Source organism: Embiotoca jacksoni, unplaced genomic scaffold (assembly GCF_022577435.1).
Source record: "Embiotoca jacksoni isolate LCO1_2020_lvr unplaced genomic scaffold, fEmbJac1.0.p SCAF_11, whole genome shotgun sequence".
NCBI lineage: Eukaryota > Metazoa > Chordata > Actinopteri > Embiotocidae > Embiotoca > Embiotoca jacksoni.
In genome coordinates, this window is record NW_027185241.1 from 5,234,508 (window position 1) to 5,259,531 (window position 25,024).

General features: G+C 40.7%; 2 protein-coding genes across 7 annotated transcripts in view; one reads left to right on the plus strand and one right to left on the minus strand.

The window, feature by feature from the left end:
• fam131bb (family with sequence similarity 131 member Bb) overlaps positions 1 to 9,669 on the plus strand; it is a 27,869-nt gene extending 18,200 nt beyond the window's left edge. For all 5 annotated transcript variants that reach the window (XM_069142524.1, XM_069142523.1, XM_069142525.1 and 2 more), the window contains 3 exons: positions 1,181 to 1,491; positions 2,537 to 2,794; positions 4,555 to 9,669. In XM_069142524.1, coding sequence (XP_068998625.1) covers positions 1,181 to 1,491; positions 2,537 to 2,794; positions 4,555 to 4,773 — 788 coding nt within the window. In that variant the 3' untranslated portion in view covers positions 4,774 to 9,669. The remainder of the gene's footprint in view (positions 1 to 1,180; positions 1,492 to 2,536; positions 2,795 to 4,554) is intronic.
• The window catches only part of clcn1b (chloride channel, voltage-sensitive 1b), a 28,810-nt gene continuing 13,448 nt past the window's right edge, over positions 9,663 to 25,024 (minus strand). For both annotated transcript variants that reach the window (XM_069142517.1, XM_069142518.1), the window contains exons 6-23: positions 24,832 to 24,909; positions 21,976 to 22,054; positions 19,062 to 19,187; positions 17,522 to 17,606; positions 17,261 to 17,362; positions 16,720 to 16,804; positions 15,365 to 15,520; positions 15,176 to 15,245; positions 14,976 to 15,086; positions 14,061 to 14,274; positions 13,833 to 13,966; positions 13,274 to 13,455; positions 13,090 to 13,174; positions 12,912 to 12,994; positions 12,591 to 12,635; positions 12,361 to 12,465; positions 11,039 to 11,125; positions 9,663 to 10,746 (exon numbers count right to left, since the gene is read on the minus strand). In XM_069142517.1, coding sequence (XP_068998618.1) covers positions 10,288 to 10,746; positions 11,039 to 11,125; positions 12,361 to 12,465; positions 12,591 to 12,635; positions 12,912 to 12,994; positions 13,090 to 13,174; positions 13,274 to 13,455; positions 13,833 to 13,966; positions 14,061 to 14,274; positions 14,976 to 15,086; positions 15,176 to 15,245; positions 15,365 to 15,520; positions 16,720 to 16,804; positions 17,261 to 17,362; positions 17,522 to 17,606; positions 19,062 to 19,187; positions 21,976 to 22,054; positions 24,832 to 24,909 — 2,286 coding nt within the window. In that variant the 3' untranslated portion in view covers positions 9,663 to 10,287. The remainder of the gene's footprint in view (positions 10,747 to 11,038; positions 11,126 to 12,360; positions 12,466 to 12,590; positions 12,636 to 12,911; positions 12,995 to 13,089; positions 13,175 to 13,273; positions 13,456 to 13,832; positions 13,967 to 14,060; positions 14,275 to 14,975; positions 15,087 to 15,175; positions 15,246 to 15,364; positions 15,521 to 16,719; positions 16,805 to 17,260; positions 17,363 to 17,521; positions 17,607 to 19,061; positions 19,188 to 21,975; positions 22,055 to 24,831; positions 24,910 to 25,024) is intronic.

Here is a 25,024-nt window from a genome sequence, read left to right on the forward strand (position 1 = left end):
GACAGGTAAACATATGAACGTGCTTTCGTGCCCTCTGTTTCATGCACACAATAAACATACTGATGGCTTCTACCCAACAACAGTATAGTGATACTATAAACACTGCTGTGTGGACAGATAGAACTTGTATTTGTATATAGTGCAGTGTTCCGCAACAGCTGCAGCTTCCTCAACCCCATGCAGTTTGAAAATAAGTTGGTGGTCCCTCACTTTCTGCTTCGTAGCAGTGATGGTGATCGTTGAGGGTGAAAAGTGTCCAGCGATCCATACTCAGTCAGCGTAAACACACTTATGCACTCAAAATAGCGAGTGAAAGACAGACAAAACTTACGTAGGAAGAAAAGGAAGGAAACCAGAAAGCGCAAAACCAACGATTAACCTTAAAGGGATCGTGTGCAGAAAACATGTCTCGTGTCCTCTCTCCAAAGACGGTTTCCTCAATGCAAATAACTGGATAAACATGCAGTTTGAGGTGCAGACAATTAAAATAAGTGTTTTGTTGATTTAGGATAAACCCTCAAACCTGTTTCATTGATGCACTTGCCTCAAATTATCCCAATATTTTCAAGTTGAATAAATTTTCAGCAGAGGGTGAACATTTGTGGGTGTTCTTTTACTCACAGGCTCAATTTCTACCCTTCTCCCGAGAGAGAGAGCAACTCTAGAAAATCAAGACTATGTCTGCATTATACAGTTTGACAAGAGTGATGACTCAACAGTGTAAGGTGTGCCAGTGTTTAAACTGTGTTCAGTACACACCGTAGAGTTTCTGTCAAAACATTCATTCAGCCAATGTGCACACTTTTCTGCTGAGTTTCTGGATCTAGATCACACTCAAACCCACCTGACTACCTGAACTACTGGTAGCTAAAATTATAGGTCATTCTAAGGTGGATTTTAAACAACCTACTGAATAGTTTAGCTTAAATAAAATGCTGATTTTTTTTTTACTTCATCAACACATGATAGAATTGGGACTTTGTATTAGAAATCTGCAAAAAATCAGCCGCATGACATGAAGATTTCCTGATTTTATACTGCATTATTTATTATTTGTATCACTTCAAGATGACTTAGTTTATTGTGCTTTCTGACCGAATCCCACACTGTTCCTGCATCCATCTGTTCTCCCATTCTGGCGGGCACTAACAGCAGCTGCTGCATTTTTCCTTATTTCCAGATCAGATAATGCACCACTCCGCAGCAGAGGTGTGGCCTCACACATACGTCTCCCAGGGCCACTACTGCCTCTCCTCCTCTGATGCCTGGGAGCCGATCAACACTGATCCCTCCGGTGTGGCGTCTCCCCCTGCTGGCTCCTACGTTATGGGGACCGAAGGGTACGACGGGCAGGCGGCAGCTCACTTCCTGTCTCAGCAACAGCAGCAGCATTTCAGTCTCCAGCAACAGAGTCAACTACAACAGCTGCAGCAGATCCACCAGATCCAGCACTACCAGCAACAGCAGCTCCTGCAGTATCAGCAACAACAGGTGACTGATGAGGAGCAGGTGGAGTCTGTGTGTGTGTGCCTCTGGCAGGATGAACACAAGTTTAAGCACAGTGAGATATTACACATGGCCCAGATTTAGTGTTGCTCAATGCCAATACAAGAATGCATAAACTTTGAGCACCTGAGGAGCTGCGAGCAATCAAAATACTGTCGGATTCTTCTTATCTTCATATTCTAACAAATGATCCTTTATGTCCTCAGAAAACTATAACCTCCTTGATTTATTGCTGAGTCTGGAAATTAATTATTGACGGTGGAAAGAGTAGTTTGACAAAATAATCTTACCTCAAAGTTTTTCCTTTCTTTTTTTTCATTTTAGTTTTTCATTATTCCATAAGTCAAAAATTTGACATGCGATATGACTCGACTGAGCATGATTTAAACACTAGTACACCCTACAGTGTTGACTCATCACTTTGTCTAAAACAATTTTTTTTAAAAAAGAGATAGAAAATAAGAAAGAAAAACCTGAGTCAAGATTATTTTGTCAAACTACTATTCACACAGTCATTAATTAAATAATTGCAAATAACAACTTAAACACCCAAAACATATGAAATCTTTCAAAAGAGAAGAATAGAGTATATTGTTTTAATATAAAGATAAAATAAAGAGATAATGAGCTCTTATTTATAGCAGTTGATTTTCAGAGGAAAACTAGACAGAAATTATTTTATATACATTAAAAGCACTGCTTTTAGCTTTGAAATGAAAGCTGCAGCCAAATTGAATCAATAAGCCTCAATTTTAGATACATGTAAAAAAGAGCTGCTTATCTCCCCCGGTGCACAAAGGAACAGACATCGTCTGCAAGTGTTATACCGCTTACAGTACACTGGATTGGCTTACTCCACTATTTTCTTGTCAGTACTGTGAAAGTGCTTGACGTTGTGTCACCTCTGACATGGCAGCCTGTCGGGAAAGATGGACTAAAGTTGACATATAGGTTACAAACAAGTGCCAGATCCGAGCTCTCTCTTTTCTCACCTCTTTCTCTGCTCCCCATCTCATCCTTGTGTTTCTAGTCTCTGGAGCACAGGCTGCACAGTGCCAACCACTCTTTGCAAGCAACGCCCAACAGCACCATCCACAGTCTGGTTCATCCTGTTCACCCGCCATTGGTTGATCTGTGGAACACAGGGCAGATGGAGGCCTATCAGGCGGAGGCCGGAGGGTACATGGGTGTGGCGGCGGTGGTGGAGCCGAGCCTGTGTGTTCCCTCCGGAGACGAGATGGTGGGAACAGAACACTCCCCGCTTCTAGAGCAGGAGGAGGAGCTCAAGGTGAGGTGAACATGGGGTTAGATTACATAGAATTGTCTCTTCAGGGATTACTATATCATTTTGTAATTTGCTGAGGAAGCACAGTAAAATACCATACTGGTGGTTTTATCCCATTAACTACAACTCCCTTATCATTGATTATTATTTATTTTTCAAACTGTTCTATAAGGTGTAAACAATGATTTACAATCATCGAGGCATGGTACGGGATGGTTGTAATTCACGTGAATGTGGAAAGAATCATTGTTAAAATGATTAGTTGACCAGTCAGTTTGTTAAGAGACAGAACATTGACTGACATTCTTGATAATCGCTAAATCATTAATTTGTTGAATGTGAGGATTTGCAACCTTTCTTTTATTTATAAATGTCACATTGTCTTATGACATTTATATTGCTATTAGTGAAATAAAACTCAGATTATTAAAAATACTTAATATCTATATCCAATAGTAAGAACATGAACTTGTTGTGGACACTTTCTTAAATCATTTTTTAGGGTATTTCATGCTCGTATTACAGAGTCAGCAGTAGGAAAATAGCAGGAAATTACTAATTGTTCGAAGCCAAACTTATGACAGGCACTCATGCCCCAAGTTGTCTTTACTGTTTGTGAAAAATTATGTAAAAGTTGTGAAAGTGAAGGTGCAATTTTGAAAACCCTGGGTTGTTGCGTGGAACTTGCAGGGAGCTCCAGCATTTGAAACTGCTGATCAGCGACCTTCTTAATGCACGAAACAATCAAAAATTAGCATGTCCACTTAGGAAAGTCTGTGTCTTTGGGTAGATTTACCAACACAACCCGAAATCACATCAAAGCATGTAATACACCACTCAGTCCTCTAGACCATACAAGGTTATTGTCATGTTTTGCTTCCCCTCGACATGAAAAGTAAAGGGCCTTAGGTCTGGACACAGTCATTTTATATAAGTAATGTTACACATGTCATGGAAGTTACTTAATGTATGTTAAAATATGTTACATTATGGACGTAATTTAAATGAAATCCACGCTTTCTCCCAAACTCCAACACTGGTTATCCAGGGAAACGTCCTGTGTTTGTTCCACACAAAAAAAACAACCTGATCTCATCTCTGTTTGGACGTTATACGTCTTTGTACTTTGTCACATAACCTCCTTCTTGCTGTGTATACTTTTCATGCCTAGACAAGGCGAAACATGACACTGACACACACTGACCAGTGGTATTACATGCTGCCCAACAACACAGCTCATTAATGCAAACCTTTTCAGCAGCTGAGTCAGAGATCTTGAAGGTTTTAAACGTGTTTCTGCTGCTACCGACATCACCATGTAACTTTGGTTGAACTGACAAAAAGAAACAAACAGCCACTAAATACTGAATGTATCTCTGATGAGTATATAACCATTTTTAAAGGTCATTTTTGACCTTGGCAGCAGCAAATGCCAAAACAATATCAGTACAAGATCAATTTTGTCAAGTCGGTCACATTTTAACAAATAAACCAACATGGACAAATAGTCCATCTGCTGGGGAAGATTGTCAAAAACTCTAAAACAGCTTTAATGGACTTTGTGTTGATCGGTGAAGTGCATCCTAGTTTACAAAAATGTAAATTTGCAGTTGATGGGATAAAACCTGTATTACCACCATGGACCCTTTTATATATATTTTAAATTAGAAGTGCGATTTGTGGTGCAAAGCTATTGCCAAACAATCTCTGTGTGAGATAAGTTGACTGATCAGACTGTGTTTTACTCTGTCTGTCCTGGTCAGGAAGAAGAGGTGACACTGTGCGTGGATCCAGAGTCGGCCACGTTGACTCCGCCCACACAACAAGGGGATGCCTCCGGTGGCAGTAGTCCGGGGCAACCAATGGCAGAGCCAATGACAGAGCGGAAGGCCTCCGATGTCACCTGCGGCCTCATTCAGACGCTAGAGGAGAAGGAAGAGTGGGAGGAGGTGGGGCCACCTGCTTCCATGGCAACCAACTGAGTTCCTGTCTGTCAAGAGACTCCTTATTACAAACTGGCCGAGGAGTCAGCAAGGAATGAGCGTGATAATACTACATATATCTATTAATCTGTTCCTTTTCAGGTATCAAAAACACAACTTTTTGGTTGCGAGATGAATTTTTCAAAACTGAGAAACAGATCCGGAAGTGGACTCACAATGAGACAAGAGCTGATGCAACAAAGGACACCTATTTCTTTGTCAGCCTTACATCCCAAAGGTAATTAAAGAGAAGAGTGAGGATGGAGAGGAAGAGGAGCCACCAACTGACTAAAACGTTTCCACCAGGGGAAATGACCCCGCATTTAGATGAAGTGGAAGGGAATGGAAACATGCATGCTTTTTATGAAGACAAGCAACTCGACCCTGTCATCGTCTTATAATGATAATGAAAATCTAACATAATAAAACATTATAATAAGAATAATTTTGTAATAAAGCAAAAAAAAAAAGAAGAACAAGAATCTATGTATAAGTGTATGGTAAGATATAACAGTTTTCTTATGGGAGAACTACTCTGTTTACAGCTGTTACTCGACACATTAGATAGTGTTTATTCAAATTATTTTCCCCGTTGCATCAAACATACAGTATACTTTACTAATGGCAACCCAAGCAATTTCACAAACCATTAAAGTAGGCTCAGAAAACCTCAGCATTTCAATGAAATGCAGTTTAACCCTTCTAAAATAAATTCCTCTATGATGTTGTGGCACCAGGATGCCCGAGGCACAACCCAGGGACAGGCCTGTTCTGCTGACTGCACACACTGGACACTGCACAGATAAGGATTGTACTGTAAGATAGTGTGCTTCCTACTCTGTCTCTCTGTATGCATGTTTATTGAGAGTACTATGGAGTACCTGTACTATACAGCACTGTATAGACTTTGCACTGAACCATAGTATCCCAGGTGTGGCCACAGTGAGTGGGCCTGCGGTGGGCTTGAGCGACAGAGAAGTAAAGACAGAGCTGCATATGTAAATCTCTTTTTGCACTTATGCAATCCAACAGATCAGAGGTTGCCTTTGGACTGCTGATGTTACCCAAATTCCCACTCTGAAAGCTTTTCAGCACCACCGACAACCAAAACCGAGCCACATGACAACACAAACCCTCAGCTGCTGTTTTTTTTTTTCCATAGTTGCGATAAATTAAGGATGATAACCACTATTTTGAATGTACTGGAAGGCAAATGGCAGTACATGAGCGCTGCTTTCTGATGTCTCCTCACGGTTCACATGAGAGAGAATCAAGCGCTTTCATAACACAGATAAACAAGGGAAGTCTCTGAAACGTGTTGAAAATGGATTCACTGCTGGCTCACCTGGACCACCACTACACAAACACAAACACACACACGAGAATATCTAAATTGTAACCAGCAATAGGCAGGCAAAACACTGGCTTCCCAACAGACCAGTGTCAGTGCTGTCCTATAAATGTAGATAGTCTGAGTATATATAAAAAATGCCTCTCTCTCACAGTCACAACTGTTTTATTACAGTATGATTTCTTTATTTTTGTACACCTCTGGGGTCTGAATATATTTTGGGATCACTCTCAAGCTCACAGTTTAGCCTGACGTTTGTTTTTCTTTTCGTGTACCACCACACAAAGACAAATGAAGTGGAGGAATGTTTGTGTTGTAAATATGAGCGAACTGGAGGGTGCTCAACCTCGGCGAGTCCATCCGTGGAGAAACAAACTACAGCAGCAGGAGGTTGAGTTCACCTGGGAAATTGCAGCCCGTGTGCCGCTCAATAACCCAATCAGGGAACAGAACAGAAGACTAGGACTGAACGCTAGGAGCCGAACAGATCGGTGTCTTCCTGCTCATCGTTATTACTGTGAAGCAGCTGCCTGGAGTGTGATAGTGATTCTAATGATGATTTTGGAGCAATGGTTTCATTCATATCTTTATTTTATTTTTTCTTTCAACTGAGGATGGATGGGTGTTTTCCAGCAAGAAGAGGAGTTTAACAAGCGACAGTGAACAAAGTGGACTTTCTGCATGTCTCACCGACGAACTTTGCAACAAAACACACCCACTGTTATCTTTTCTCTGTTGGGGAGCACCTTCTCCTCTCACTCTGATGATTGTGTGAGAAACTTTTAAGATAAAAAAAAATTACAGTTTATTGACTTGAATGAATTTATTTATTGATTGCTTCTTTATGCAATGTTGGGGGACAATGTTTATTTTTCTACTGACTTGTTGAAATCCCTTCCAGTATAAGTTAGAATAAGTGTCATGGTTGTAAAGCAGTCTTGTTTTAGTCTGGTTTTGAGCACTTTACTCCAAGAAGAAGAAAAAAAAAACCTTGATAATAGGTACAGGTATTTCGGCAGCTCTCAGTTTTAAAGAACCTATCGTCAATTTATTTCACTTCCCAAAGTGACTGGCAGATCATACAAGCAACTTTAAGAGGGCTCAAAACTGCAAACAGAATGTCTTTACACAATGGCACATATTGATTTATTTATTGAACAATTACTTGGTAGGGAGGAATAATGTGACAGCTTGTACAGAGTCTATTATTTCATGTAGGTACAAACCCTTCTGGGAGCAGTATCGTTTTCTTTATGAGTCAAAGAGGTAATGTGGTGGAAAGACTATTGCTTTATATGTTGATGATGGGAACATCCTCGCAGCTTAAACTGTTTGCTAAAAAGAAATATCGTCTCATGAGGAAACACGCATTAAACTAGAAAAGACACTGCTTCAATTTGGGTTATTTTATTACATTTTTTTTTGTTTAACAAAATCTCAATGAATGAATAAACAGACAAGAAGAAGCCAAATATATTTCTGTGGACGTTAAGGTTTACTGATCACGTCTTTGTTAACCGACTGGTTTGCAGTTGAGTTCCTCTTTTTGTATAATTCTACTGCCATCTTCCAAGAGTTACGGTACCTTGTCCGCAGGCATGCCGCTCACAATCTGCTTCTGGTCCTCTGCCTTTCTCCTTCTCTTCCGCTCCGTCTACGTCTTTGTATCTGTCCTGTATACTTGTGTCTGTCTGTCTGTCTGTCTGTCTGCATACAGTAAGTTGTCCGCTGTCTTGTCAGAAGTATCACTGCCTGAAAAAAAAAGAAAAATAACTGACCTTTTCAAATCAATGAAGGGGGATTGGAGGCAATCAGACATGTAACATGGATATGATTTGGAAGTGTGTGGCAAAAAAAAAGAAAAAAAGTAACTGCTGTATAAAACGCTGTATAAAATTGGATGGCTTCTGTAAATTTGGATTTATTTGTTTGAAATGAGGCAGCGTGGCTGGTGAAGCCAGTGTGCACTCATAACACTCACACCTTTGCATGCTTGTTGGACGGTTGTCACAGGACGCTTCTTCCACGTCGTTCTCCCTCTCTTCTGTCAACAACTCTCTGTTTCTTCCTGTTTCGCGTCCTTTCCTCTCTTTTTCCTGCACGACAGAATCTCCCACACGCTCTCCAGCTCCTTTACCTGTCTCTTCTTCTTTTCCTCTGGTGGAGAAAGAGCAAATAAACAAACCAACAAATGGCCTTTCTTGTGCATATGTGTGGACATATTTTCACAGGGTGTAAATAATTAGATTCTCACATGTTCACCCCTTCCTCTCTCGGGCCTTAACACGTGTGATGTCTTTCTTTTTTCTTTTTTCTCAACCATGTTTGGTGGCGTTTTTAGCCAGCTAATTTGTGCTTGTCAAACCAAACAGCAATCACCGAGGAGCTGGCAGCAGTGTAATCCAGCCTGTCAAGCTTTTCCAAAAACATTCCTCTGCAGTCTTTATCAGGGATTTTATGCCAGGAGAATATCAATGGCAAATTCTCACAGACAGGCCTCCTCTATGGGGACTAACTGCTTATTTGTTCAAGCTCACATAGGAATCAGAGCCTGAAACACACTGCTGACCTTCAAGCACCACAGTGTTTACATGCTCAAAGAAATTCTGGCTTGAATGCCATCAATGACATGGCGAAATGTTCTTACCCTCACTGGCAGCCTGTGTTTGGGTCAGTCCACCACTCTGGTCCAGTATATCTCAACAATTACTGGATGAATTGGCATGAAGTTTTGTAAAATTGTTCATGCTGCCCAGAGGATAAATCCTAATGACTTTGGTTAGCCCCTGACTTTTCCTCAAGTGCCACTGTAAGGTTGACATTTGTGGTTTTTAGTTATATATCTCAACAACTGTCAGATGTTTTGCCATGAAATCTGGCACAGACATGCAACTTCCCTTCAGGCTGAACAAAACAACTTTGGTGAGCCCTGAAATTTTCTTCTTCTTCTTCTTCTACATTTTGTCATTTTCCCAACACTAATGTTGGCCAAATGTTAATGCTATTTGCATCAGCCTCAGACATATTTTACTGTTTGATTGGCATTAGTTAGCAGGGGCGGAATAAGTATTCATATCTTTTACTGAAGTAAAAGTAACAAAAACAGTGTAAAAACACTCCATTACCAGTAAATCTCCTGTATTCAAACTTCTACTGCCTTCCTCTATTATAGCAGACAAATGTACTTGTACTATCAAAGTATTAATGATGCAGACTGGTATTTAACATACATAGTTATATTTATCATATGCACATTATTAGACGGCTTTTACTACTGTGGTGACATGTAAGCTCTATTTAATGCTATGAAGGTGAAACTAATTTTAACAACTTAATATTCTGTTGCTTTTGCATTGTGTTTTGTGGAGTCTTCCTCTAAAAAAGTAGAAGCTAAAGCTCCTAAATAAATGATTACAGTGTAGAAAGTTCTTTGTTTCCCATTAAAATGTAATACCTGTAATACTTAAGTGAAGTACAAGTACTTCAAAACTGTACTGCAAATGTTGGCATGCTAACAGGCTATAATAAAAGGTGAACATGGTAAACATAGGCTACCTCCTAAACATGTTAGTATTGTAACATCCTGATGTTAACATTTACCTCAAAGCACTGCTGTGTTAAGCTGATACATGATATCTATTGCTGTAAATAATTCAAATAGGATAGTGGACAATTTTAATATTTATTATTTTTAAAAATTACAAACTGGTAATATTGATTTAAATTTACCATACATATATTTGAAATATTTGATAAATGTAAGTTATAATTTGAAATTAACCTCAATCAGTAAACTATAAATGCATGATCTGTTTGACCTCTGGGTCAAATTAATTAAGTCTTTATCGATATATTATTTCATTATCATACATTTCATTGCTGTCAGTTGTTTAAAGGTACTTAGTGAAATGAACAGATGTTGATACATATGATAATCAGCTATCAGAAGACACAGGAAGGCACCTGAGATTCAAAAGAGTGAAAAAGTGAGACTGTCGTAAGAGTAGAAAAAAACATATCCTGTACGACAAGTTTCATGAGCTGCTCGCTGAGAGCTGAATGTCTGTGAGGGCTGCAAGTCGGCCCGACTCCTCAACCCAGACTGCTGCTCTGTCTCTGGGCAAAAGGAGTGAAATCAGTCTTACTTCTTAAACCCGCTCTGCCTATAAAGGCTCATCTGATTCTTCACTCTCCCTCTCCTCCTGCAGGGAGGACAGTGTGAGGACAGGGCTGGTGGGTGATACAGGGGAGGCAGGAGGTGAGGGCAAGTTAGGGGAGGAGGTGGAGGGGGACGCTGCCTCCTGAGTTTTGCCTTCAGCTCCTCCTGCGTTGGCAGAGCTGCCACTGGTGCTCCCAATGCTGCTGGGGGAGGAGGGAGCAGTGTCACACCCGGGAGGTCCTCTGGAAGACTTCCCTCGGGAATCCTCTTTGGACTCCTTCTTCACCAGCTCCCCCTCCCTCCTGCTCCCCTCCCCCCACAGGTCTCTGTCCCGTGTGGGTGAAGAAGGGGTGGATGAGGGAGGCTGGTGCTTCTTGGCTTTCCGGCTGGCGTCTCTGAAGCTGGCCAGAGGGGGACGAAGCCTCACCCCACTGCGAGTTGAGCCCTCTATAGCCTTCTGTAACTGTAAGGAGAGAGAAATAGGTTGAAATATCAACAGAGGCAAACCATAAGGCAAAGAAAGACGTTAATGTAGGATCTCTAAAGGGAACATCCAGGGAGATGAGTTGTGAGGGCGGTTAATGGAATAACTGCATGAATCAGAGCGTAAAAGTATGAGGCATGGTGACAGAACAACTGCCCACAATGTGAGATCATCACAGGTTACCACATTACCAGATCAAAACAAGAGAGGTGACAAAAAACATGCAAATTAAGAAGAAAGGAAGAGAGGAAAAAAAAAAAATTGACTTTACCTCTTTCAGTGCCACGACACCCACCAGCTTTCCAATACTGGTGACATAGGCATGACTGAGACCCAACAGCGAGAACAGAGTGTGGGTCTGAGTAATGACAAGAAGGAGGACATGATCCAGTCAGTGTTAAATATGTTGTACTGTGACAGTATTCTGCTTGCATGGCTGCACTGTTCTTCATAAACAATATGCAAGTGAAAAAGGCTGTGCTGCATTGCCACAGCATAAAATGTAAAGTTCAAAGCTTTGTGAAGCTTGGAACATTTGAATTTGAAAAATGGTTAAACCTGAAACCTGATGAAAGCTGAGACATTCAGACTTTTGATATCTAGGAATCCCTGGATTCTGCGTTTCCCATGATGCAACTCAATGACATTTTTCATCAGCCCCTTCCTGCCCAAGTTTTTAAAACCCAGTTTGTAACTCTAGCTATTTGTTAAATATGTGTAGACTCCTAGGCCGAGTTAATGTAAGTCTGGTGGTTTATCAGGGTTTTTTTTCTCAGACTTTAGAAAGCTCCTTTAGTACCTCAAAAAACATTGAACTGTTTTTACAGGTGGACTTGATATATATGTAAAACTGGTGAAGTGCCCCTGAAAAAAACAGTTAAATTTGAAGAATAGAAACAGAACAAGAAGGTAATTAGACACGTTTAAGAATAAAAAATAAGTATTAAAGTGAAAAATTAACTTTATCCTGGTGTAATTTAACATGTTCAACATGTATATTTGGTTTCTTGCCAGGAGTTAAATGAAAGGATTAATACTCCTCTCATATCTGTTCTGTAAATATGAAGCTGGTTCGCTTCGCTTCGCATTTTGACAGGAAACAGGAAAGCAGCTAGGCTCTGTCAAATACCAGAATCCATCCACCAGCACTTTAAAGTTCACTATTCAAAATGATATCCTGTTAGTTTGAAAACTTAAACAGATGTTACAGGTGATTATGTGCCAGACTATTTCTTGGACAGGATTTGTGACTGGTTCCCTAGCAACACCGTATGATGCCATTTTATCACTGCTTTTGTATAGATGAATCTAATGAGATATAACATGGTCATTGGGGATCGTTAAAGCTCCTAGCAGGCAGATACAGTTTACTTCTGGACAGAGTTGACAGTTTTTTTTTTACCTCTTTCCAGTGTGTGTGCTAAGCTAAGCTAACCAGCTATAGAAAATGAATAAGCAGATATCCAGTAAATCCCAAAATGTCAAAGAATTACTGCGAAATGTAATCATGCACGACACGTAACGGTATTATCAGAGTTTGTGTACATGATCTTTGCGTGTTTTGACACATCACCCAGGTGATGCTGCAGTCACCTTGTGGAGAGAAGTTCTTTCCACCAGTTGAAATGGGGAGGGGTCAATACGTATCTGCTCCATATCGATTGGTTTGTCCAGCTCTGCCTCTTCCCAGTCTTTGATCTGCATGAGCCAATCACAAGGCAGAGAGACGCAGAGAAAACAGAGTTTCTAATCATTGATTAGACTGGTTTGTTTGGCTTGTTGTTACCGAGCTTTCAGGATGCTGAATCAATAGTGTACAGTACCTCCTCTGGCGACATGGTGTCAGTCAGCGGAGGTGGCGTGGTCTCCTGAGGAAAGAGGGTGAAAGAAAGGGATGATGGACCAACAGCTGTACAGGTAATGATAACATGCCCCCTGGTGGTTTTAAGGCACTGCCCACTGTAAAACATGTCATCGCCAACTCTGCGTTCCTCCTGTTATGCTCCTCCCTTCACATTAGAGAGGTTGGCTCAGGCTGCCATGTTGGACTGATGCCCCTGTCTGAGCTGTCAATGCCAGCTCGACAGCAGATCACTGATGCGCTGTTTTTGGCCTCAAAATGATGAGTAGGTTGATCTTGGTACCTGAGTTTCAGTCTGGCCTGATAAAGATGTGGAGGAGAAGAGTCTCTGAAGGGTCCTCCTGACAGATGGCAACTTGCGCTTGTCTGCGGACATGGTATGGCGACACATGTCAGAGCAGAGAGAAAGTGACATTTGATGGGCGAACGTGTCGTTATGTGCAGTGGAAATGCCATGTTACCTGAGCCTGTGTGGTTGGTGGAGGGCTCCTGGGCTTTGGGAAATGGGACGGGTCCATTACATTCTTCCTGCACAGGAGTGGCAGTCTGGGGGGGAACAACACAGTCAGTAAGTGCACGATACATTTTTTGATCAAATAAACTGGAATTACACATGATAGTTAGTTAATGGTTTATTTCTTCCACCTTATCGGCACTCTCTTCTCCTCCCTCTTCATCTACAAAGGTGAAGGACTCCCAGCTGACTTTGGAGCCCTGGCCAGGTGAACTCTGACCTCTTTCAAAGACTCGCCTCTCTGGGGAAAGCCACCAGTCAAAAACGGCTTGAAGCTCTGTCCTCTCAATCGAGCCAAGGAGAATCATGGATTCTGCAGTGAAGGAATTATCAAAGGAATAGTTTGCCTTTTGGGGAAAACTGTCGAGAGTTACATATGTAATATGTAGGTTCACATTACTTTAATAACCATTACCTCTTCATAATCCTTTCTTAAAATAACAGTAAAATACTGCACCTCTGAAATAAGACAAGGTTTCTGCTGGTCAATCGCTTTTCGCTGAGTCATGATAGCAATGCACCAACAATGTGCCTGACCACACTTCATTTAAGATCATGGCCACAGGCACATTGGACAACGAGGCCGAATCACATGATGCAGCTTTGCACTAGGTGTTAGTTGGAGCCACAAGCCTTTAAAAGGCGACATAGAAACATGAACACCCAACATGATGATGTAGGTCATCCTACCTTTGGAGTCGACCAGGGGGATGGTTTTCAAGGTCGTTGTCTCAAGCATATGGTTTAATTCCCGAAAGGTGGATTGAGAAGACAAGAATTTCACTTTGCGCACCATGATGTCCTCCACAAAGATGTTATACTTGCTGGGGATGCAGGGACACCACAATCAAAACTGTTTGTCTATCAATGACTGCTGTATAGAAAACAATGCGAGGGTTCTCTGCATTTTAACTTTACCTGATGTGCCCGAGGGCCAGCTCAGGCAGGTAGGGCAGCTTCTTTACTTGGATGATGGAGTCGTAGAGAGAAGGCTGCAGACCCTGTGCCACCATGTTGGCTAGGATGACCGCCACCATCATGGGTAAGATGTGGGAGATTTGACCGGTCAGCTCGAAGCAGATCACTGCTGTCGAAACTGTGTGTGTGACGGCTCCCGTCATCGCTGCCGCACCTGGCAGAAGGCAGAGAAGAGGTTACATAGAGTATGTGGTGAGGGTGAAGCACAACTCCTCTGCATTATTACTCATCCATCCGAGTTTTGCGTGCGTGAGAAGGAGCCAAATTAGTCTTGAAACACTGTACTATTCATAATATAGTAAATTCACATTTTTTTTAATCAGAGGCAGAAATCAAAAGATGTGTAAAAAAAAAAGAATATATATGCATCCATATATTTTTAACCTGCTTATCATGTTAAGGATTATGACGGACTGGAACCTGTCCCAGCTCATACTGTACACTGTAGAGTGAAAAGTATTAAATATGTTCTCATGATAACCTCCAGTTAAAGAGAAATCTGCTCACTTTTGTGGTAAAATGCACAGAGCAGGGTTACAACACTCGGTTGTTCTGCAAATTAAATCCTTTTCAACGACTTTGAAGTTTTAAGTTGTGTAAATGTATTCATTTCACTGCACAAACCTGCATATTTTGGAATAAGAATAATAAAATGGTGAAACCGCTGCTAAATCCACATATTTAAACCAGAGAAAAGGTTTAAACATTATAAAAAAATAAAAAAAATTATGAATATGGGCGCCATATTGAAGTGTTCAAGAATTTTTAAAGTCGTCCATTCGAAGCGTTATTAAATTTTTCTAAAGTCTATATCTCAAGGCCTATGGGAACCTATGGGAGGGTTAGTAGACTAACCAATGACAGCGTAACCTCCCGGCAAGATGCGGTAGACTATCCCATCAAACAGGATTCCATTTGGGAAAAGAGTGGCCATGATCTCCCCTACGAGGCGACCGAAAGCTGCTCCTTGAGGAGAAAGATAAGGCATGCTGGTGAAGACAAATTGAACTGAAGCTCAGCAGGAGATACTGTACTGCATTACAAAATCCTCTTACCTAATATGAACACTGGCATAAAGGCACCGGAGGGGATGGGCATTGTGGTGGAAACTGCTGACATCCAGAACTGCAACACAAAAACAGGATCAAGGTAGGATCGAGACCAGTCCCTGCGGTTTTTTATGCTATCGCTTACATTTAAAGGCAAGACTGACTGTACGTAGCAAGAGGGAGAGGGAGAGATACCTTCATGATGAAGAAAAGGAGAAGGATGACAAAGACGCTGACTTGAGGATGCAGCCATGCTGAGGAGCGACCAAAGCCAAGAGGAGCAGGGGATCCTGAGATTTTGGTCCAGGTGAAATTATCAAAGAGAGAGTTGATACACTCTCTGGGCATCAGCTGCCGGAGGAAACAGACATGTAGTAAAAGGTCAGGATAAGAGATTGAGTGAAGCAAAATGGACAGTACCTGTGCACTGAATTTTTTTTTTTTTTTTTATCCCTACAGGGTCCTCACCAGACAAATGAAAATACATGACGAAGAACAAGGTTTACATAAACTGATTACATCCTTTTGACTTTCCAAATTCAGATTCAATGTCAAAAATCAAAACAGTTGGCCAAAGGGGGAAAAAAAAAAATCAGCAAACTTCACAAATACATTTTTTTGTATGCTGTATATATACAGTATAAATGTATTGAATCTAAACAGGAACTGCTCAGGAAGCAAAAATATCTGTAAAGATTTAAATCTTTCAATTCAAAGTTCTTGTATGCATAAAATATCTAACAATTTTCAACAACCTTTTACTTCTCCTGTATTAAAAAAAAAACGTGTATTCAAATTGTTTCAATTCAACTGGTAAATTGAATGATTCAAACATGGACATGTGGGATTTCACTGTGACCTTTGGACACCAAAGTCTAATCAGTTTATCCTCGAGTCCAAGTGAATGTTTGTGCCACATCTGAAGGAATTCCCTGAAGACACTCCTGAGATATCATTTTCACAACAATGGGACATATGAACAACTTAAAAACATAATGACTGCAGTCACAGCTGGGTGATAAAAAAAAAGGATCAAAATGGATGCAGCAGAATCACAGATATTATTTGTTCTTGTAGCAAAAAGGGTATTTTAAGGCTTCATGTTAATTTTTCTCCATTTTACACGCCTAATTACAGCCACCGTGTATTTCACCGTAACCAGTTCCAAACATGGGTGACCTACACCCAATATTGTACCTGAACGCCTCCTGTGCAGTCACATCGATGGAGCACTCGTTGCTGCTGCTGCTGGTGTTAAACATGCTGTTCACACTCACACAACACAATTTCACGCAGCTCCCTCTGGAGCCTCAAATGCCTTTCTACTTCTTTTTCAGTGGTACCCAAGATCCAGAGATCTTTTTCTGTGTGAAATTGGTGAAGTTGCCCTTCAAGTTGCTTATAAAATTAAAATTATTCTGGCCTTTCTTCACTTCCATATACAGGACATGATCAAATCCTCACAATCTTGGACCTTTTCAAACATATCATAAATGGAAATGAACACACGAAAAAAACAGTCAGAAAATGTGAGACTGATTCAGTCTAACCTCTCCTGCCATGAACTGTCCAAATCCGGGAGGAAACGTGAGGGTGGCGATGATCAGTGTCACTGCACCTGGATAGATCAAACGACTGGGAGCACACACAAACACAGACATACACACAGTCATTAAGAGGAACAGTGTATTCTCAGACAACTACAAAATTGCTTTTCATAGAGTTGACTGTGTACCAGCACTGATTGTGCGGCTCTCCTGGTGCTGCTGCTCGTTTTTCTCTAATGGTGAGGACTAATGTTCCCTGACTGTTGAGTCTCAGAGGATAAGTGAATCTCCCCATTGAGTGAATAACTGGATGAAAGGTTGTTAAGGCTTTGCTGCTGTCCTGGCCGGTGTTGTGAGACTGATGAGTTTGGAGAGTGGAGCTGAGAAACATTAAGAGGAATTGGATTTGAATGCACAAATGGTTTCAGTTCTGGGGAACAGTGTCTGCTACCAGAATCAGAGCAATATAAGAGCCGAGCGCCACATTAATCCACAGCAGCAGAGGGGGGACAATGTAGTGTTTGTTTGTGTGTTGGCGTCTTACTGTTTGGTTAGAAAGCGTGTGAGAGCTGTGGGTCTCCTCATGAAGAGAACCACCTGTCTGTTCAGGTAAACGAAGAATGCTCCCAGAAAGCCACACGAGATCCTAAAACCAACAACAAATCCATCTCACTACAAGATATTTATACTGTACTGGCAGTGTGTGGTATGACTCTATGGTATAACAGATTTAAGGGAGATCCACTTATTTGTAAGCTACAAAACATACACACAGAGGCAAATGTGTACTCACAAATATCCTCACCCTATTATTGCAAATGCAGGCAGCTCCTGCAGGTCAAAGGGGAAATCCATCCGGAAGTTAGTTTTGAAGAGAGCTGTGATTGTGACTGAGGAGGAGAGAAAATTAAATATCGCAAATAAAGTTATTGTCTCTGTCTCTCATTTCTGTGCTCAATATCTTGAGTTTCAGTTCTGTTAATTTGCACATAAAAAGACAGAAGATAAAAATGGTCCTTCTAGTCACACAGCTCATACTATTCTTTAAAACCCAAAAGAAAAAATACTTTTGAGAATCAGAATCGCTTTATTGGCCATGTATGTTGACATATAGAAGGAATTTGACTCCAGTTTTAGGTTCGCTCTCAGCGTCCAAAAAAAACACAAGACACATAAATAGACATATAAAACATGAATAGACATATTTACAGAATAGAAATGAAATGTTTTTAAACATATTCTGTGGGACTGTAGGAGGCAGAAACCTGCAATTATTCACTTTTTAGACACTTTTTTTTGGCACTTTTTGGGCAGCAGAAACAAGCTGTAAACATTCACATTTTAAGTTAACAATGAATGTGTTAGCAAACAGTTGTATTTACTCATCCAACAGACTCAGAGCAACATTAACCTTTCACTAGAGTTGTGTTCGTATCCAACTGATGAATGTAAGTCCAAAATGTCCTCTTCTTTTAGCTCTGTTTCTCCTCTGTGTCTCCACCAACTCCTGAGAGAAATATCAAACTCTGTATCTGACTCTGTCTGTAATTTGGCGGTAGCATGCACAGTAGGTTCAATTGGTTAGGTAGGTTATTGTTAGAAATAATAATTGCCTAATGTCATGAGAGTAGTCAAAGGGAACCAGACTGTAAAGCTACAGGCCAGAAAACCAAAACAATGAGGTCAAAGATGCTAAAACACTCTGCAGGGCTGAGGGGAAGTGAACTCAGCGGACAATGCTCTATGGGGTCATCAATAAAAATCAACCACTTTCACATTCATTGAGTCAAATTATTAAGCTATTGTTAATGTAAATATTGATTTTAGTAGCTTTATGGAAGATGTCATTTTAACTAAATAAAAAGAGTTCCATAATTAGATTCCCCACTTTGAAATGTATCTGGTCCATAAAAGTAAATATTTGGAAAATCTTAAAGTAAATGGAAGTTTGACAGTTGGGACGATAAATATTTCATGAGTTTCTGGTTGATTAAGAGCGGATGTGAAATCGCACCATGTGATGATCTTCCCTTTGTAAAGTGTATGTTGTATGTTAAAGTATACATTTGAAAAAAACATGAACATAAACTGTGAGAAATTGACATTTCTAAAATGAGGAAGAGACAGGGTGATTTAAATGGATTTTACAGTGCGGTGCTGCTGGATTGTGTTTATACCATGGGTGATGACTTGAAACATTTCTGGTTTATCTAAAGAAGCAAATATTACTTAGCCGTCATATTCAGCTACTTTCAATAAAATGCAAGCTCAGCTGTCTTTCTTCAGCGTTGTGTGTGTGTGTGTGTGTGTGTGTGTCTCAAAAGTGTGTTTGCAATGCTTCTCACCAGCATCCTTGTTCCAAACAGAGAGCACCCTGAATATGAAGGCGCTGAATGTAGCAGCAAAGTACCCCCGCCAGTAATTCCTCACAGCAAAGTAGGTAGACGTGACCTCAATACTGAACAACACCCCTGGTGACGGTGGATGGAGAGAGAGGAGGAAGGACAGAGGGATTACAAAATGAGGATGGATAGTGAGACAAATGAGAGAGCAGGAGGAGGTGGTGGAGGAAGGTGATAGGAGGGAGAGAGAGAGAAAGAGAGAGATAGAAATGAGTTAAATAAGCAGAATGAGTCCAAAAACACTTGAAGCTGAGGGTGTAATTATGCACAACAGGAAAACCGCAGGGAGTGAACACACACTCAAACACAACTAAATACACACTTACAAGTAGTCTATCTCACACACGCACGCACACACACACACACACACACACACACACACACACACACACACACACACACACACACACACACACACACACACACACACACAGGGGCCTAATCAGCATGAGAACCAATAAAATAAACATCAGAGACGTCAGAAACATGATTCCAAACAAGATAAAAACATCTGAACAGACAAGGAGGATGAAAATAATATCTGAGGCCTAACAAGATGTCAGCAGTATCTTTTAGTATATTCTACATTTTTATAAATGGTTTGTGACTAGTGTAGAGAACTGTGCAAAGGTTTTAGTCATTTTAGATGTCAAGATTCCTATTAATTACATTATCATCTCCCATCAGAAAGGCATCTGATCAGTCCCACATTCATTCTACATCCTTACAACAAGCCCAAACTTACAGCCTGGATACACAGAAGAGCTTCTGCAAATGGATGTTTGGAAAAACCTTAAAAACTATGTGTAAATGTACTAAGGAGAACCAGACTGTTTAAGATTGAAAGCACACTTAATTGTGATACGATTCTATTCATGTCATTTTTTGAAAGTTGACTTTAAATACCTCAAACTTTCGCACAGTGCTGTACAGTATATTGAAGGGTTATTGAAGTAATTGATTGATTGATTGATTGAAAAGGACTGCAACTATTAGTTGTTTACATTACTGATTAATCAGTAGATTGTTCTCTTGATTAACATACACATTGTTTATATGAAATATCTAAACATAGTGAGAAATGCATGGAACGAGGAAGTGGAAGTTCTTGTTTCGTCTAATCATCAGCTAAAATATCATATTGTATATATTATACTTGTCAATCACAGAAAAATACAGAAGCAACAAATCCTCACATTGAAAAATATGAAACCAGAGCATGAGGGGAACTCTAATCAACTAATCTGACTGAACTGTTTCACCTCTAACACTGAGGGCGATTCATTCTTTCTTGTTGTACCGGTGTCTTTTTTCACCCAACTCATTATAACATTTTCTACAGCTGCAGGTAAACACACCTGGTATTGATTGATGCTCAACTTGAACTATTGATCTGTGTGAGAATACTGCAAAGCAAACCTGAAGAGGTCTGTAGTGAAACGTGTTGAAATGGCAGATGGCGCGATGATACCTATTGGGTCATTAAAAAATATGGTTTGAGGACTAGCAGTTTGTCATAAGCGACATTTCACGATGTCAGGGACTAACTTAAATTTAGGTGTCATGAGGTGCTGAGGTTTAGAGGAGGAGCATTAATCCAGTAGCACTGAGATGATGGGTGAGCTCCTCTGTATCTAACTGAGCTTTTGACTTTGAGAACAAAGTCAACAGGGGGAGAGAGCTGAATTTCATCTGACATTTTTGTAACTGCTGCTGAGTTTCAGTAATAAATCCAAACATTTCCTTTTTCAACACCTTATTTTTCTTCAATACCTTTTTTACATTTTATAAAATATGCCAACCTTATCGAAAGAGGAACTTTGAAAAAGAGTTCAAGCCTGTTTAATGTCTGAACGGTTGGGTTTGGTCAGAAATGTGCTTTGTTTGTATCTGTAACTGCACTCAGCAGTGATGTCACAGTGTGACAGAGTTTACCTGTAAACAGTGCAGCAGGGTGTTAAGTTGATCTTTCATAGAAGTAGATGGATACATTGGCCAGGCTGATAAGTGTTTATTGACAGCAGTTCAGCTACACCTACAAAGGTAATAATGTTCGGTTTTGACTGACTCTGTGAGCGGTATTAATTTAACTGTATGTTTATTGTTGAAGTATGATTCAGCAGTGATGTTATCATGGATTACATTATACTGACAAGTGTTTACAGTGTTTCTCATGTCTCACAAGACAACATACTCAAGTTCAACAACACCAATAACTACCTCTGTCATAAACATATGGATGACATAATACTTAACTTATTATTGACATTATACTCATTACCTGCTTTATAAATATGGCAGAGCTGTTGCACTGGATCCAATTAGATTATACAGGTTTTCAAAATATCATGTTGGTGTATATTTTTCAAAATTACGTTAACAGTACAGTGAAATTTGCATAAGGAAAAGTTTAATCTAGTCTCTACTGTGTTTTGATCTCAAATTCAAATGCTGAAAGTAGTGTCTCTCTACTGTTAACACACTTTACCTTTGGAGTGTATTGTATATTGTGTATATAATTCTTTAAGCAACACATTTAAGGGTTCCTGTTTAAGTAATTAACTGATTATGAACTGATCATTATTGGATGTTTTAAGTTCCTAACTATTAATATCAGTATTAGTATTCCAGTATGAGTTGGACTACAGTCTTTAATCTTGTCCTTCAATAAGCAGTCTTTACCTCAATAAAATACAATCTATAATAAGCACCAAAAAAAAAAAAAAAAAAAAAGTAAACAAGACAGCTTCTGATACTGGTTGGTTTTTGAAATCCTGTGCTAATGACACATTTAAGTACAGGTGGATGTTTGGTGCAGCTGTTTTGGTTGAGAGGCAGTGTGCAAGTAATACAGTACCTCCAAGTGGAGTGCCGAAACAGCATCCCACCCCCACGGCACAGCCAACAGTCAGTATATCTGTGTAACCGTAAGGGTTCTACTGACACAGAAAACAGAGAGGGAGAGGAGAAAGAAAAAAAAAACAGGTGGGAGGTGAAGGGGTGAGGCAGAGAATGAGGGATGAAAGGCAAGAGATGATGAGGTGGGAGAAATGAAAGTCAGCGAGACAGCGAGATCATTGACAGAAAGACAGGAGAGTGAGTTGGAGGAAGAGAGAATAAAAGATCAAGGTGGAGAGGGGAGGATGGAGAACCACGGGGTAGGAGGGAGGGGGGGGGGGAATTGACAGAGGGGAAGCAAAACGGAATAAAGTGAATAAATAATGCTCACTGGAGTGAGTTAAAAAAAAGTGATAAAGAGGGGGTAAAACAAAATCCCACCAGGAGAATGTAAAGCAGAGGATGCACATGCCAAACAGTGTAATCAGGATGCAGTAAGCAATCAGAAAACAAACCAAGTGGTCACATCATCCTTGGAGACAGATCCCTGCAACTGATTACATACCAAAAACGGGAAGTAGCACACACAAAATACTTCCAATCATTGATAATGACCTTGAATTATAAGATTCTATGTAACTTCAGTAAAAAAAACAAAAAAAACTTTTATGATCTTTTGCTTTTGATATTTTAATTACTAAAAGGGGGTTGGCATGCTAAAAATGTGTAGCTTGCTACTTCAGTCTTATATAATAAAAAAAAACTTTAAAATATAAGGCTCACGTACAGTGATGCTGGCAAGTTTATCTACATGTTTAAATCAAGAAACTCACTTTGAATCCATCACTTCACTGAGGAAAGCTTTACAGTGATTCATTTTGGAAATTGCTGTATTCATGTTCCTGCTGAGAGTTAGCTAAACATGAAGATGAGCTGGCAGCTAGTTAGCCGTGCATAAAGAGTGGAAATACGGGGAAAGCGGTGGCCTACTTCTGTACAAAGGTATATATAAAAAAAAAGAAAAAAAATGACATCTCTAAACATTACAAGAAATTATAACTAATTTGTTTGATTGATACAAAAAAAAAAAAAAGAAAAAAAAAAAAAGAAATGCAAAGTTGTGGCGAGAGGTATCCTATTTGAAATCTTGGCGAGGTACTGCCCAGCTGCAGCTGTCCGCAGACAGGGACGTGGAAGTCGTGAATTTGCCTTTAAATACTTTGCAGTAATTTATTTACAAGCGAGAGCAGAACAAAATGAAAGAATCCGTCACTCTCCGCAGCAAAATGTTCCTTTAAAAGTAGACAGAACCTTATAATCCGAGGCTGAGGCGCAGTATTGTTGTCGTTTAATAATATGCACGTTCATATGCTGTATTTGTTCAGTTTTATTCATCACTTATAGTGCAGCGCGCTGGTCTGAGGGTCAGATTTGATCTCCCCGTTTGTGCGGATGATGTCACACAGGGAGGACAGAGCTGACCGGAGACCAGCGCCCCGGGGCGAGCGGGGGTGGGACTTGCCTCCCACAGGGGCGGCGAAACAGGTGGCCACTCCCACGGCACACGCACACACCAACAGGTCCTGGTTACGGGTGCCATTCTGGGGGGGGGTTAAGGGTCGCAGAGAGGCGGAGGAGGAGCAGGGGACGCAGACGAGCAGGGATGAGTGAGAAAGCCGAGGGAAGATGGGAGGAGATAGGAGGGGAGCGGGGAGAGAGGGAGACAGGGAGACAGGGATATGGGAGGTCACTGTTAATACACATGCCAGACATAACCGTCACACTATTAATACAGTGAAACACAAACACAGACGAGGTGCGAGCAGGCGAACCAAAACAAAGACGCCAGAGAAACAGGGAGGGGGGGAGGACAGTGAGCTGGGCGGGAGAGGGACAGACGGGGAAACAGTCACGGGGTCCCCCAGCTTTGTCTTCGGCATTGAGCTTCAAAGACCTTGTCAGTGCATTTCAAAACAAACTCAAACCCTGCAGGGTCCGCATGCGTTTGCTCACGACCTCGTCAAGTGAAAAGGTTAAAAACATGGCGCTGAAGCGGAGGGACTAGATAGCATGTGATATTTTCGAGGTCAATTTTCAAATTTAAGAGTCTGCAGCCGTGCTGGCTGCTCTGTGACCCGCACGAACAGTATGCGCCGAGCTAAATGCTAACATGTCAACATTTGAACTTGTTCATCCTCTTAGTTTAGGTTATAGCCGGCGAACATGATGACGGTCTTCAGCAGACATTTTCACCTGAAGCTCACGAACTAAACCAAATGTTAACACCGTCTCCAGCTGACTTTATAATTCTTAATCATGATTGAGTTTAAAAGAACAACCCCGTAAAACTGTCAGAACTGTGCAGGCTGACATTTAGACCATCTTAGTCTGCCATGTTAACATCCTAGCATTTGCTAATTAGCACAAAGTACAGCGAGGTCAATGGGTGGCCTTGCAGGTTTATAATCATAAACCAAAGCATGAGACGAATGGAAACTTACAATGGGCACATATTAAGACGCGAAGGGCTCTCCAGAGGAAGTATTTTAAGTAATAGTTATGCGTATTTCAAGGGTCACGAATGCCTGTATACATTTCATGGCAATCCTTCATAGTTGTTGAGTGGTGATGACCAACAGACTAACAGACTTTCCCTGACACACTATACACTAGCATGGCTTAAAAGATTTCCAACCTAAAAATATAAAAAATGTTTAGGACCTGTGGGAACTCTTTGTTAACAACAAAGACAACAACAAAGCAAGTTGTCACATAAAATTTGCATTCCTCGTCTACATTAGTGTGTTGACTGTGTTCAGTACAGACATGAGGGTTATGGGAAACGTGGTCTGTTTTGGTCAGGGCCTCGGCTTACCTCATAAACGTCAGAGAAGATGGACATGAATCGACTCAGCACTGCGGCACAGATGCTGGCGATGTGGACAAATGGACCCTGGAGGTGATGGGAGGAGATTACTGACACAGATGAGCGACATGTCATTTTATCTACACAGACACAGACTATTGTCTATAAAACAGAGAGTCTAAACTGGGACATGTTGTATCAG